Source organism: Numenius arquata, chromosome 1 (genome assembly GCF_964106895.1).
Source record: "Numenius arquata chromosome 1, bNumArq3.hap1.1, whole genome shotgun sequence".
NCBI lineage: Eukaryota > Metazoa > Chordata > Aves > Charadriiformes > Scolopacidae > Numenius > Numenius arquata.
In genome coordinates, this window is record NC_133576.1 from 32,663,890 (window position 1) to 32,679,981 (window position 16,092).

At 37.4% G+C, this 16,092-nt stretch overlaps 1 protein-coding gene across 3 annotated transcripts in view; it reads left to right on the forward strand.

Annotated features, from left to right (window-relative positions):
* Positions 1 to 16,092, forward strand: part of USP25 (ubiquitin specific peptidase 25) — a 97,414-nt gene that overhangs the window by 67,054 nt on the left and 14,268 nt on the right. For 2 of the 3 annotated variants that reach the window (XM_074144349.1, XM_074144366.1), the window contains exons 12-20: positions 464 to 559; positions 866 to 1,027; positions 2,621 to 2,829; positions 3,548 to 3,618; positions 7,355 to 7,583; positions 8,881 to 9,078; positions 10,581 to 10,720; positions 13,395 to 13,508; positions 15,406 to 15,501. In XM_074144349.1, the coding sequence (XP_074000450.1) occupies positions 464 to 559; positions 866 to 1,027; positions 2,621 to 2,829; positions 3,548 to 3,618; positions 7,355 to 7,583; positions 8,881 to 9,078; positions 10,581 to 10,720; positions 13,395 to 13,508; positions 15,406 to 15,501 (1,315 nt within the window). The remainder of the gene's footprint in view (positions 1 to 463; positions 560 to 865; positions 1,028 to 2,620; positions 2,830 to 3,547; positions 3,619 to 7,354; positions 7,584 to 8,880; positions 9,079 to 10,580; positions 10,721 to 13,394; positions 13,509 to 15,405; positions 15,502 to 16,092) is intronic. The other variant, XM_074144358.1, reaches the window with a different exon arrangement.

A 16,092-nucleotide genomic window follows, 5' to 3' on the forward strand; every position in this document is an offset into this window, starting at 1 on the left:
TCATGGTGTTCCAGATAGACTGCATGGACTGAAGGAGGACTCTCAACATCAGTGCATGCTGTTCATATATAGAGGTGAAATAGTTGGCTTTCAGTTAGATGCTGAATGTTATTTGTGAGCCTAAACAGTGAAACGGGAGTGTTGCTACATGGTTGCTACTTAAACCACTTAATTTAGAAGCTTTCTAGTATGTGTTTGTATACTTTCATAAGACACATCCATGGTATGAACAGAGGTTTTGGCACTGGGGATAAAGCATCTTCTGAAAGTCGTAGAAGGGGGTGGCTTAATGGGGTTACCATTTTCTTTTCAGTTCCGATTTACTTCTTAATGTGTTGTAGGTAAAACAAGGTTCTGAAGAGGGTTAGTTTTTATTAATACGGAACACCATGGCTGATGGGTACAGACCTCAGTTTCAGTGTTGGAATATCTGACATCTTTCTCTAAATTTCATGTTTTACAGGTATATGCACAAAAACAGAGAAATAACAAGAATTAAACGGGATGAAATCAAGAGACTCAAAGAGTACCTCACGGTTTTACAGCAGAGATTAGAACGGTACTATAGATAACTGTTCCCAGTGTAAATGCAAATAATATTATGGGCTGTATAGAATAACTCCTTTCAACTATGCACTTTGTGTGTAGTTATTTTGCTTTAAATTTCCCTGCTGTATCTTTTCTTTTATCATTTTCATTGACAACAGTGTATAAGCACAGTAGTTCTGGTGCATGAAACATGCTAGGAAAGGCTTGCTTTATTTAATTGCAGTCAACCAGAAAAAAATCTTTTTTTCTTTTTCTTTTTTTTCTTTTTTTTTGTGTATATGTGAGTCATGGCATTAATACGTTTTGTGGTTAACAGATATTTAAGCTATGGTTCTGGTCCTAAACGATTCCCCTTGGTAGATGTCCTGCAGTACGCCTTGGAGTTCGCCTCCAGCAAGCCGGTGTGCACGTCTCCAGTCGATGACCTGGGTGCTAGTGCCCCTGCCAGTGGCACGCTGCCAGCCCAGACCTCACCCAGGTAAGGGCTGCCTCCTACTCTACCAAGGTGAGAGGCCAGTCATCCCCTCAGTGCAAACCCAGCCCCTGAGAGAGAGGGGATGAAGTTTAACTGCCTTGTTCACCGGATTAATACACCTGGGCATCTCCTAAGGGGTATAGTGTAAAGTTTCTGCTCTCTTCTTAGAAGTGTTTTTTTTCAGCACGACAGACATAAATAAATAAACCAAAATTTTAATAATCTGGGTTTGTCTCATGTTTATAAAAATGTCTTTAGGTGGAAAATTACCATTTTCAAATGAAGCACAATTCCACTTACATTTCCAAATAGACACAGTATCTGGTGACGTCACTGCTTCTCAAGTGCAATGTTTAAGAATCTGAATTTGGCCAGTACGTATGTGCTGCAGAGCTTCAAGGTTTATGGTGTACAATTTATCTGTTAAATTTTGCCTGGGAGTTAAGCTCCTTTGCTGCCTTGCAGCTTACACTTCTTAATGAGTTTGTCAGGAACCCGACAGTCTGACTTTTAAAGTACAGAATAGCTAAAGTATCAGGGAGATAAAGGTTCAATACTGTTGTTTTTCTCATTATAGAAGCTAGTAACTGTTAGTGACACTTAGGGTAGGACTTGGCTAAGTGGACACTAACAGTTTATAACAGCTTTTTTATGTTGCTTTCAGAGACTATCGTTCTAGGTTCTGGTCCCATCAAGATGGTTAACTTTGTACTTCAAAGAAGTAAAGTAAATGAAATCTTTTAAAGGCTTTTTAGATTCAGATGTCTTACTGATATAATGCCAGTAGAAATCGTGATGATTGATAAGACAAACTTTTAAGAGCTACCATTGCTTGCATGAAATACAATATCAAAAGTAACATACTCTGTTCAGACTCCTAAATAGGCAGTTTGTTCTGTCAAAATGTGTTGTGACTTTTTTTGTCAATATGTAGAAACACAACAGCATGTTGTGTGGAGTGACATGATCAGCTCTTACTGTTCTTGGAACTTTCTGAACTACTGAAGAATCCCAGTTCCCCAGGCTGTATCATGATGCTGTGCACAAAGTAAAAAGTGTGTGGCTTGCTAGAAAGATCTTCAGATTCCTGTTATGCGTATGATTACATATAAGCGGTCTTGTTGATGAGAAGAGGAAAATCTGTAACAGGTTTTCGTGCTAGCATAAGACACGTGAAGAACTTATTAAACAACAAACATATTTATTGGATTTTATGGTCAATGGGCCATAAGACAAGCTGCTGTGATTTTTTTCATTCTGCAGTTTGGCATAAATGTTTCAAAGTGATTACTTATATCAAGTTATTTGAAAGGGTTTGAATAGCATTTCTAGTGAAGCAAACTGGGGCTTGGCTGATCCAATTCAGATTCCTTTGTCTTTGGTAATGGCAGCCAGAGTTGTGCAAACTTGTAGTATACCACAAAGTTTTCAGGATTTACGTATTGATATTGTAGGTATCTTTTCTGGATTACACTGTACGAATTTATTATGTTTAAAATTTATGTTTTCAGATGAAAAGCTTATTTTTATGATATAGATTTTAGTTTATATATGTGATGATCTGATTCTTGTATTTCATGTTTTGAATGAATGCAGCACAATAGAGCAGCAGGGACCTTCATCTTCAGATGTTCCAAGCACATCTCCTGTACAAAGATCAGTAATACATAAACCATTCACACAATCACGAATTCCTCCTGATCTGCCAATGCATCCGGCGCCAAGGCACATCACTGAGGAAGAGCTGTCTGTCCTAGAAGGCTGTTTACATCGCTGGAGGACTGAAGTAGAGAATGACACTAGAGGTAATGCCACAAGCTGGAGAATGCATTTGCCCTTGGAAAGGGTTTGTGGAAGTGGGGGAAATAGCCTTAATGTCCATGTGTGTACTGAGTTGCTTTTTTCATACTTCCAAACTTATCTCTAACACATGGGAAAGGAAGTCAGAGATTATAGTAGACTGGAGATGTATAAACTGAACATGCAAACTGGGCACTGAGTGTAGCATATATGGGTGTTTCAATGCAGGTTTCTGCACGTGTGGTGTTGGGGGAAGTAGAGGGAAAGAGGTGGGATCCGCACCAAAGAACATCTCTGCAAATGTGTTTGAGCTGGGCTAGTGGTAGTGGCTGGGCTCCTGCTGTGACTTGGTGCTCTGTGGGGAAGTTAGGGTAGAGTGTCCCCTTCTATGACGAAAAATTCAGCAAATTTCCGAGCAAAGCCTTTTTGGAGTTGGTAGAGCATACAGTCTGTTCTGTTCCTCTGAGGGAAACAAGGGAAGCAGTTGTTCTAGCAGGGGGCTTGGTTGAGCTCTAGGAAATGAGCAGTGGCATGTCACTAATTGCTCTCTCTATTTTATCATCCGAGAAGGTTTAGTGTTTGGCATGTAGGTAGGTAAACAGATGCACCAAATGTGAAATGTACCCTTGTTTGAGCCTTCAATGAGAAAAAAAAATAAAGATGTAGCCATGTGCAATTATGCAGTCTCATGGAAGAGAGCTTCTTCTTTTATTTTTCTTTTAGATTTACAAGAAAGTATATCTAGAATACACCGGACAATTGAATTGATGTACTCTGACAAAACAATGGTCCAAGTAAGTACAATTTCTGCATGAGATAATTCAAAATAGATCCTTTTTGTCAGTTTAATAAAAGTTCTTAAGTGCTTGAAAATAGAGCAAGTACACAACATTTACATACAATGGTTTGAGAAATTTAATTGGAAAATCATAATGGGGTTTGCAAACTTAATTATGCATGGTCAGATAAGACAGTATTACAATGTTTGATAGGTGGCATGAGACAGGTATAACATACGACACACTTAAGTTTAACTAACTTTGTAATGGAAAGCCCAAATATGATCTATCTTTGATCTGTTTTTTTTGACTCAAATGCAGAACTTCAGTTTTTGTATAATACAATAACATTTTCTTACCCCAATTTGATCATATTGCTAGGTAGCCTTATGGCTTTAAGGTGGGAAAGCATTAGACACAAGAAACTATGACTTTTATACCTCAATGCTTATTGCCATTGTGTATTGCAACTTTTATATTAATGCTAAAGGCTTAAAATTCAAGGCTCCTGATTTTAATTTGTAGATAATAATGCCAGTGGGGGTTTTTTGTTGTTGTTTTGGTTTTTGTAGGTTTGTGTTGTTTTTTTTTTTTAAACTCTGTCTAGATTTAGTATCAGTCACAACCTTGACTATTAGTATAAGCTGCCTTTTAGGGAGATTCTCATGCTCTGTAATCTGAACAGCATTTTTAGAATGCTTTACTATGGAGTCGTGGCTTCTCTGGTATTTGTTATGTTCACATACTCATGTTCGCTCACTTTGACAGATTTTAAGGTTAAGGATTACTTTCTCTGCTGCTTTCTTTTAGTAAAAAGAGCTATTTTCCTTCCAAGTAAGGTCTGTTCAGCTTATAGTTTTCCTTGAGGTATGTTTCCATTTTATACATGGCTTGTAATAGTTCCTGCCAGCTGAACTCTGATGTTAAGGATTTCAGGCAGACTTGCCTAGATTGCTTTCTTTAAGCTTGTACTGGCAGACTTTTTTTTCCTTAATACTTGTGTTATAACAGGAAGGCTACAGGCTACATGTCATCTAACAGTAAAATGAAGCAATTTGGTAATCTCACATCCAAATAGCCTTTGTTGGCTTGTTTTTTATAGGAGGAAATACCTCTGGATGGTGAAGATACTAGTCAGCAATCATTACAACGGAAAAGGAGATTACTCAGTAATTTACTTTGTTATTTTGTTCTAGTACAGGTTTGCATAATGTAGACTAGATTTTTTTTGTTTGCTTTTGTTTCGAAAGAGAATTCCACAAACGGAGGAGGATGAAGATGGTATATAGATTTGTAGAGAGGTTCCTGTGCCATGCCTGAAATTAGTGGTGTGTGTTAAGTGATTTTTAGGGAACAAGTACTGAACCCACCTGAAATCACAGGCTGGAAGTGAGGGCTGTCCTTCTGCAGCCTAGCTGGTTTTGTCTCTGTGGATGTTCTGGCACGACAGGAAGAAGGCAGGTGCATATAGCTGTCTACTTTTCCCCCCATCTACCTCTGCATCTGGGCAATTAAGATAGCTTAGCATTGCCCCCTTCTCTGGGAGCAGTTTCACAGTGTTGATTTTTTTCCTCTGAATGATACAATTATAGGACTGAAGGGTTTTCTTTACTGAGTTGATAAGGTCTGGGCACATAACATTAGATTTTTTTTTTTAAGGAAAATGCTTGATATTTGCAGGATACTTCCTAGTGTTTGTATGGACTATTTAAGAAGGTCTTAGTCTTCTTCTTATGTCCCCTTTGATTCAAAGGAAACTACAGTTGTCCATATAACCCATGTTAAATTGTCACATGAAATATATTCCCAAACTTCTTATTTTGTCTCACCCTCCTGAATGGATTTCATCAGCTGCTATTTGAGTATTTCCCTCCCTCTGTGAACTTGCTGTGAGGAAATGAGACACACCTGTTTTTCCTGTGGGAATTAATCTTTGATAAATCAGCTTTGAATATCTGTTCTGTAGCTGCATGTGACAAGGGTGGTGAAGCTCCGTTTCCGTTTCATGAGTAGTAAGTGTAAGCTAAGAAGCTTAATGCCAACTATTTACTTGTTGTGTTGCCCTGTACCATTAATTGCTGTTGATATAACAGCTTATTGCAAGAGAAGCCTGTTGACAGTGAACTCGCCTGTCCTCCAGTCACAAACCTCTGTGGGGAGCCTTCCTGGAAGCTCAGCATGGATGACTGACAGCTGGTCCTCCAGAGCTGGAGCCAAAGGGTAGGGCCCCTCAAGCTGACCCAGTTAGCATGGTTTTAAGTAAAATGATTTAATTTCACCTGAGATTTTAATGCCCTGTTTTAGGCATAAAGTTTTATTGTCAAAGTCTAAAGAGATTTCACTTGCTTTTTTTTTTTTTTAATCAGTATCTGCATATATTTATGTACATTTGCATGGACCTGCAATTGTTTTAAGAAGACTTTCACACTGGTTTGAAAACAGATGTTAAAAACCCCAGAGCATTCAGATTTAAGGACGTGCTAGGATTTCTTCTGTGTATACTTCTTGTGTTTGGGAGACTTGGAGTGCAGTTTGGTCTCTGGGATGACAGACTGTTTGATTCCAGCTGCTGTGCAGTCAACCAGCTTTACAGTTCAAGGGGGGGTTGCAAAATCTCCACCACTTGTATATAACCTGGAAGAGAGTGATCAGGTTGAAAATAACTCAAGGAGTTTCTCAAGTCAGAGTTAGACATGCATTTATCGTTACTAATTATTGTGGTGCCCAAATGATATTTGCAATAAATATTTAGTACACTTTATGTTAAATAGACCATTTATCCCCAGTCCAGACTGTGACACCAGAGAAAGATTGTTTCAGTTTTTTCATCCTAGCTAAGCTGCTGTCATTGAGGCATACTGTGCATAGCAGGGAAGATAGTTTTCCCCTTTGTGTTGTGTATGCTGTTGCAGCAGGTTAAAACGAGCCAATCACTAAGATGCTTTTAGAAGACTTGTAAGTAAGGAAGCACCCATTCTGCTTTTTTCTTCTTCACATTTCCAACTACTTACATAGAAACTAAATTTGCTATTCTACTTATTTGTCGGTGAACACATTACCTGGGAAACTTTTTACATTGATCCTAGAAGCTGATATCTTACTTCTCTGCCTTAGGAGGAAGAGAGGACCTCTTCCTGTCTTCCGTCCTCCTCTTAGCAATGCTTTTACTGATACTTTTAAAATACTGGAAAAAAGTTGTATTCCTATCCTGCCGTAAGAATTTTACAGTTGTTTTTTTTTAAGGAAGTACTCACCTCCCAGATGTTCCTGTAAATAAACTGTTTTACTGGCACATAGAAAGCATAGAGTTTATAACCTTGAATTTGCATATGCCTTTCCAGACTTCAGGACCAAGTTTACCAGGTCAGAACTGGAGCAAATCGTAGATATTTAAGGCTGACGTATTTGAGGGGTTTTTTTGTAGATACAGGAAAAATAAGAATATTAAGGAATTAAGAAAAGAGAATGCCTGGCAGTAAAGACAGCGGAGTAGACATTTGTGCTATAAAATTACTAATATTCTTATAATCTCTTGTAACTAGTAGTGGTAAGTAAAATTGCTCAAAGTCCTTTTTGCTTCCTAGTGGGTTGCTAGTTTTACCTTTTTGTTTTCCCTCTGTCATGTTTTGATCCTGTTTATTTTTGTTACGTTTATTTAATGTAGCTATTATTGATGTCAGGTAGTAGGAACTAAATGCTGACAAAGAGAGTGACATTGTGGATTTTTTTGTTTTGTTTTGTTTTTTTTAAGGTTCCGTATAGGTTGCATGCTGTGCTAGTTCATGAAGGTCAAGCTAATGCAGGACACTACTGGGCATATATTTATGACCACCACCAGCACAGATGGATGAAATACAATGATATTTCTGTGACAAAGTCAACTTGGGAAGAGTTGGAAAGGGACTCTTTTGGTGGTTACAGGAATGCCAGTGCATACTGTTTAATGTATATCAATGATAAGGAACAATACTTGATACAAGGTAATGTTATGGATATGTTTTTTGCATGATATAGAATAACTGAATATATTGATAAAAAAGAGCTGCTTTCAGATGGATTTCCAGATTTTTGAAATGGTTTTAATTATTGAAAGTTCTATTTATGCTCATAACCATTAGTCAGACTGCTTATGTGGGTGGAACAATTGCTCTTCAATTTGTAGATTAATAAAGAGTGCCATCGTTTCAGCATTATTAAGAGAGAAAAATAAACTAAGTTTTTCAGATCACGTATTCAGAATTTTGGAGGTGTTATCTCACTGAAGATTAGAACAAATATGGAAATAAAGAAAATGACCCTCTTGACATTAAAATCTTTGTGTAGCATTATTTTTTCATACGCTTCAGAACTCCGAACTTTACTGGAACATGGAAACTTGAAGATTTATGCAGTATATTGAAATGTGAATAACTTAGCCCTACCAACCACACATTAAACCAAAGTAATACACGGATTTGGAAATTTTTTTTCAGGTCATGTAGTAATATGTAACTATAAGGCTTGTTCAGAAGCGTTTGGAGAGAGAGCAAAGATCCCTTATGAGTTTTGTAGGGCTTGATAATGGCAGCTAGGGAGCTGACTATGAAAATAGCCAGAGATTCAGTAACAAGTGGTGGAAAATGTTCAGGTTCCTGTCTTTTCATAGGGCAAAAAGCTAGAGTGTGCATTTTTTTAGTTTTTAAATAAGAACCGGTATTAACCTTGACATTTCTAGATTGACAGATTACTAGTGGACTTGCCCCATTTATGGGCCCTCTATTAAGGGTGAGGCCTGCTTGCTGGGGACAATTACAGCTGACCGATTCCCCAGTATCTGTGATGCTCTTACAGAGACAATTCTCTAAGCAAAATGGAAGGTTATTTCATGTAGTTGGTGTTCTTATCAGTTGACTTTCCAAATCCCTATAGGCCCACTGTCCTTCCCATTTTCTGCTGTGAAGTTGAGCTGTTTTGAACTCCATGTGACAGGAGTGCAAGCAACCTGTGGTGGTCTTTTTGTGACTCTTTTTCCTGAGTGTTTACAATCATAGGCTCCTCTTTCAAAATGATCTGATGGTGCCCAAGAAGATATAACCCAAAGATTGCAAGAGCAGTAGCCGTACATCTCAGTAGCAGAGGGGTGCCTGACAGATAATAAAACCAGTTAAAAGTAATATAGTTCTAGGGTTTGCTGCTGACCTGTACGTTTCCAGTAATTCACTTCAAGAAATTCGTTAAACGTGCTTTCTTTTCTTGTATTCTTTCTTTTTCTGAAATTTATATGTCATGTTACTGCAGAGGAGTTTAACAAAGAAACGGGGCAGATCCTTGTGGGAATGGACACGCTACCTTCTGATCTAAGGGATTACGTCAAGGAAGACAATAAACGTTTTGAAAAAGAACTTGAAGAATGGGATGCAGAACTTGCTCAGAAAGCACAGCAGGAGAAGTTGTTATCTCAGATACCCAGGGCACCAGCACCCTCACCTGCTCCAGGTTAGCTGCTTCTACCTGTTTGTAAAAGGAGTAGAACCAAAAATCATCGGGTTTTGTATATATTGTTTTGCATCTTAGGGAAAAAAAAATTAATTTGTGCAATTTTGAATTATAACTATTTACTTGGCCAAGGTAATTGCACTTGAAGCTCAGTCTGTTGGGATTTTTTGCATTTTATTTTTTATTTAAAGAAAAGATGATCTGTTGGTTCTGCTGCCTTTTCCCTCCCAGTTGTGCTTAGCTTTTACTAAATTAATTATTTTTTTTTTCCTGTAGAAACTTTAGTCTTTTAAGATAGGTAATTAACAGGTCTCACCAATCTGTTTGGAGAATTTATTAGTCCATAAGTGATGTGTATTCTTTAATTCAGAGTGATTGAGTAGAATACCTACCTTCTTATTTTAAATTAGGACAGAATTTAGATCTGAAGAGAAGAATAGTTGATTTGGTATTGAACATGTGTTGAATAGAGTTAACTACCCAGTACAGTTAGCTAGTAGGGCCCACTTAAGAAATCATTATGTGAAAATTAGAGTCTTGAAACTTTGGAAAAGGCTCTGAGCAGCAACAGTGAGGCCAATGCTGTTAAGAGCCTAGATAATAAGGACCACTGGCAATCTGACTATAAAACAGATGACTGCTTTGACACAGAAAAACCTGTCAGGTTTTAGGTTACAACCACCTTTTGCTCCATTGCAGAAGGCTGTGTGTACATTATGTGAAAGATGACAAGATGGATTTGTGTAGTGAGACTGTTGTCCAGATGTTCTCATTGTTGTATTTGGAGTCATTAAGACTGAGCATATATTTCTCATAACTACCTATGACTACAAACTGAATGTAAAAAGTGTAGTTATTTAATGACATTTCTCTTTTTGCAAACTCTATGGAGAGTGACTTCATCTATACATTTTGATTTCATAAAAGCCTAGGTTTAGTTCTGTTGTTAGTAATTAAAAGTACTAAATGAATATTTTATTTGTCTGACAAAATTGGCTTTCATCATGTAAGGAATATAAGACATTGGCTAATCAGTTTTACTGCCCTCAAGTGGGGGAGACTCTGAGATTATTTTTTTTTTAAATCAGAAGAATAACGTGTTGATTATTTTGAAAAGTAAAAGTACATCTGACACTCAGTTGGCTGTAGGTCATCCCATATATTGGATCTGTATCCTATAGAAAGTCAAAGTAGAATCTCATTTCTGGTTTCAGTCATCTGCCGTATGATTGAACATGCCTCACTCGAGCATTAATTAGTCTATAGACAGGACAGGTCTATAGTTCCTAGTATAAAATCATAGGACCATTTATATGAAAGTGTTCAAAATGACCTGAGACAGACTGGCGTAAAGTTGTGTTTGTGAATGGTGTGACCTACCCTTTATTTTCAGTGTGAGCTACCTTATCTATGAGTGAGGCAGTCATCCAAATAAAACTAATCAATTCAAAATTCATGCTTATGTTAACATAAAAATTTGTTGTTTTATTTCTGTCACTAAGTTCAAGCAGGAGAACCAGAATATTTAGAGCAGCCATCAAGAACTGATCTTTCAAAGCACTTAAAAGAAGATTCTGTACAAGCAATCAATAAAGCTTTAGCTGAACAAGAAGATAGAGGTCCAGAAGCTATAATGGATACGGTGAGGATATTTTGAAGCCTGAAATGCTACTTTTGCTTTTATTTTGCAAGTGGAAAAAATATAATAGCTGATAAAAGGGGGTGTGTGTGGAAACTTTGAACTGTGAATTGCTATTTCCTCAGGGACTGTCCAACACTAAAGTCCGTGCAGAAAGTGTGTATAACAGAAATGGATGTAGTAGAAAATACTAGGATGTCCTCTATGTGATTGAAGTACTTGTCACGAGTACAGCATATTGTACAAATGACAATCCTGTGTTTGTGTCCACCATCTTTTCAGAATGTTAGATGGTTCCATTTATTTTTGAGGAGTAAACATTGACATTCCATGTAAAAGTTTTGAAAAATACTACTTTAAACATTCAGGTTTTTATCTGAGAAAGGTAAGATTATAATTCAGTTGCCTTGAAAGACCTATGGAAGTTCAAGTAGCTTTCAGAAATAAGAGTTTTTTCCAACAGTATTCTGTAGCTTCAATGCAAATTCAGAACTTGATGAAAATTATTTTCTATGATTCATCAGATGCATATATTAACTGAAAATGGTTGTAAGAATGTTGGATGATTCTGTTTTCACTCCATACAACAAATACTACGAGGAATGGGAAATTAACTACTTTATGAGTTATTAACGAAACTAATATTTAACAGGTTTATTTTCTTTCAGCAGATATTTTTTTTTTGCTTTCTTACAAGTATATAGATAACCAATATATTTGCCACCAAAGCAAGTGCCTTTAAAGCAATACACACATCAGTCTTGAAACTGTACCCATAAGGATAAAACATAGGAAATGTACAGCATAGCTTCCTTAGGCACCCCTAGTAACCACTAGAGATATGGGCAGTTTAAATCTGTGCAAAATTTGAAGCATGCTTCCTAAATTCAGCTATGAGTATTCAATAAACAAAAGCAGTCTAGCCCTAGATATCTTTAGGGACAAGAGGAATGTCCTTTTAAAGCTGTTGAAAATGATGTGACAACTTCTTGACTCTTGCACTTGATGTGTTTTCTGTCCCTTTCTCCTGTGGTGTCAGGAGAGCAGAGAAGCGCGCTTTCTCTGCTAAACTGAAATCAAAACCAACAGGGAAACTACTCTAACCCTGGACAAAAAGATGCTTTACCACTAATGCTTTAGGCTACTGCATATCTGACTTCTTTGAGTTCTCGGAACAGCTTAGGGGAAGCCTGTTTAATGTGAGTTATCCCCAGCTGAAGGGGTAGCCATGAAGATATCAAACACATGATAAAATGTCTTGCATGATGCTGTCCTCTTTCTAGAGTCTGTGGGCATCCGTCCTGGTGGGACATGGAAGAATCCATGGATTAGGTGTTTTATTTTGCACAGTGATCACCCTTAGGACTTTATAAGACTTGGGTTGAAGAACCACATGGGGAACATCATGATAGGATTAATGAGGCAGATGCAGGTCATCTTATTCCAGTATTTTCATGGCATTGTTCTGCAACAAGGTGGATGGCTTTTTAAAACCAAAAAACTCCAAAACATGCAAGCTCTTCTATTTAGAAACAAATGTATTTTAGCTGTTAGAATCTAAAGCCAATTTCTAGCTTAACTGAAGGTACTCTGTTAATGTTTAAAAGTTGCTCTCTGCATACCCAAATTTAACTTAGTCAGAATTGTGCTTCCTTCTCAGTGTATCAGCATGCTTTTTAATTATTCTCCTTCCATATGCATTCTGACATGCAGGCATATAGTCCTTTCATCCACTTTTTGTTTGTACATTTTAGGAGGAAAGTCAAATCAGAACATGTAACAAACAGGACTGTAGGTTAGTCACCACATGATCATTTGTGCCATTTCTGCCCTTTTTGTCCTTTTTTCTACCCTCTGCACAGTCTTCCTTTGTATTTTTACAGGTACTATGTGTGTTTCTGGAAAATGAGACTATTGTAATAGTTTCAGAACAAGTGGCGTGGCACTGTGATTGCTTAGATTAGAGTCAAGGTTTAAATTCTGCAAATGTTGTAAACTGGCTGTTAAACCATGACAGACTCTGGGAGCTGAGATTTGTCTCCGTTGTTTAAAACTTACTTTTGCATAGCAAGGATTTCAGTGCCTAACATAATCTTCCCCTTATTTTCTGTCTAAATACTTTTCTAAAAAAGTACACCTGTTGAATGTAATGCACTTTTAAATATTATTTCAAGTATCTTAATTACTAGAGGCTTTTTTGTATTTTTTTTTTTTTCCCCGGAGCATCAGGAAAAGTTAGCCCTTGGCTCGTTGCCATCCCTTATTATGAATTCATCAGATAGTTCAGTTATATTTAGTAATTTTTTTGCAGATTGTATGAAAATAAGTGGTGGTTCACAGACTCATCGTTTAACAACTACCTTATATTTGTAATGGATGTTAGAGTTGCAATACTGGCATACTAACCTGTAAAGATGTAATTAGTGAATAAAGGACAAATTAAATCTTTTTAATAATGGTGGTTTAATTTGAAAATGTACTGCTTAAAATTAAGAAACTGTAAGTAATTAGAGAATGTGTGATATTTATAATTTTTTTCAGAACTTCAGCAGTGCCCATCTTCTTACTTCATCAACATGTCAGTTTGCGTGTCGCTCTAATTTTATCTTTTTTTATTCTGTTTATTTTTTTTTTTTTATTTTCCCCAACACATACTGATAATGGTTTTCTTCTGCAGAGCTCTGATAATGCCCCAGCTCAACCAGCTCCTAACCAGCGAGTTGTAGAGGTGGCGATTCCTGATGTAGGGACTTTTGTGATTGAGTCAGAGGAGGGGGGTTATGACGATGAGGTACATTTGATTGCAATTGTGTGCACCGCTCCTCCTCGGTGCTTTCTCGTGCTGCCTGATGAGAATTTTTGGCATGTCTGCACATTGTGACACCTAACAGATTTCTGCAAAACTAAATGCTTAGCGATTTGTAATCTTAACACTGTCTTAACTTGTAATGAAATATGAAAGGAGAGCACTAGCTACTCTAATTGGGCACGCTTTGCATGTACCATTTACACTGGAGGTACATTTGTCTTTTTAGCTGTGGAAGTTGAGTGTTTGTGTTAGGCCAGGAAGCCTTTGAAATGCTGGTGGCAGACTGTGGTCTACTACATTATTTAAAAAATGACAGGGTAGTGAGTGATTTTCTTAATGTTTGTGCTTTCTTGTCAGTCCAGTAAAGCTGATGTTCAAGTCTGATTCCCTTATTTTGCAAGGTTAAGCTCTTCAGACTTCAGGGATTAAATTATCCATGGAAATAACCTGAAACTGATATAGCTGGTGGAGCTGACTCTTCCAAAGCTTAAGAAAAAATACTTCATTTCTCCTAGTTTCAGACCCAGGTTGGTGCATGTACCTGGTACTACTGGAGGAACAGAGAGGCTCGTGTCATCCTGAGAGACATGATTTTCTGCTGCCCTGTTCTAGCAGCAGAAAGCAACGCTGCCAGGTCATCAAGCTGCCCTGCCTGGGCACTACTTACTCCATGTTTGTTTTGGTTGGGGTTAGCATTGGTGCAGCCCATATTCTCAGGTGCCTGAGCATGTGTTCTTGGTGGGCTATGAGGACCTTTTGCTTCCCTAAGCAAATGGATATTTCAGGTCATTCTGCCCCGTAATTGTGATCAACTGTAACTGGCAGTATGGGGTAGGGAATAAAATTATTTAATCGCTATTCTCACACTGAGTTTGGTTTCTCACAGATGTGTAGTCTTCACGTTTAAAGACATGAGGATTTAGCCTCATCTAACGACCTGCTCTTTTGGGGTTTTTTCCCCCCCATTGTTGTCCCCATGTCTTTCTACACGATGATAACCTTCTTCCCTATTTCCCTGTTCCTTTTATAAATGTATTCGCTTTCTTCGTAATGTTGTTCTTATGTGTGGGGAAACTCTTCTGGGGAGTTTAGGATTCTTCATATTCTGTTCTTAAGGGCCAGCTGTTGCTGTGCCAGTTGCTGCCCCAGCTATACCTTGGGCAGGGAGAGAGGGAGTGTTTTTCTTTACTCACAGATAACAAAGGGGAAAGGCCTTTCTGAGTAACCTAGATATATCAAATTGTTGGTATATAACTGATGTGAATGGCTGTGAGATGTGCCTTATGTTTGGCTTTGTGTTTGTTAAATGTTTTAGGATGGTTTGGTTTTTTTTTTAAACATTTGTCTGCAAACGCTTCAAGGATCGATTGCATTTGCAGCAATAGGTCCCTTATTTTGATGTTGAAATACATACAAAATACAGGCGGTGTTGTTTACTATGTTTTTAGTATAGTATGTGTAAAGTGTGATTGGGTGATTTTTCAGTTTGAAGTATCTTTTTTAAATCCTTTGGTGGCCATGGGTAGCGCTCATTCAGTATGCAGTTTCTGATGGATACTAATGCTGAACAATGCATGTTCCTTTCCTGGGAAGTTTTGACCATGTAACTTTTAAATTGTATTTGACACAGTTCTTCAATTTGTTTGTTTGTTTTTTTTTTTTGTAAGCTTCCTTTAATCATACGTTGTTACGGTAAAAAAATATACACATGCCATGACTGATTTGCAGAATATGCACACCAGATCTGTATTGAAATGTGCCGTTTCAGTGTATGCATGCATGAAGTTGTTTTTTATCTTGCATGAGACTAAAAGCGTATTGAATTTGGTCATTAAAATATTAATCATTCAAAACTTTTACCTTAAATCCCTTGTGGCAGGTCATGCTGACCCCGAACATGCAAGGTATTATCATGGCTATAGGTAAAGCCAGGAATGTTTATGACAGGTGTGGGCCAGAAGCAGGGTTCTTTAAGGTACAACTAACATTTTCAACTTTTTCTCCTCTGACATTTCTTGTTAGTTATGCCTTCTCTCTCCACCCTTTGATGTGTATTAAGACTGTTGCAGCATTTATACATACTCCTCTGTGATAGCAGTCCTCCATTTAGATATTTCTCCCTTGAAAAATAGACAGCTATTTCCCTGTTGATTCAGCAATATACTGCCCTGATATCAGTAGCTGATATACCATTTGGTATTTTAGCTTTCTAATAATAGTGGCAATTAACATGAAACCTAGATGTGTGATGAAGAACAATATGCTTTTTTTATTCCCCCCCGTGCCCTTAGTAACAAAAAACATGTCTTCACTAGACTGCTTGGGACATGAATTTTTCCACCCAGGGACATCAATGTTCAGTCTTTTGTTGTTTATTTCAAAGAGATGTTCTTGTTTTGTACTCCTTAAAAGTTTTTTAGTAAATCTAAATTATTTTCTTTTGTGTAACTGCATGGATGTCAATACTATTTATTTACGCAGCATTTTATTGCTGGGAATTAGACATTAAGCTTTTTGTGGTTATTAATCTTCACAATGATACCAGATTTAAAATGTGTTAGTTTTC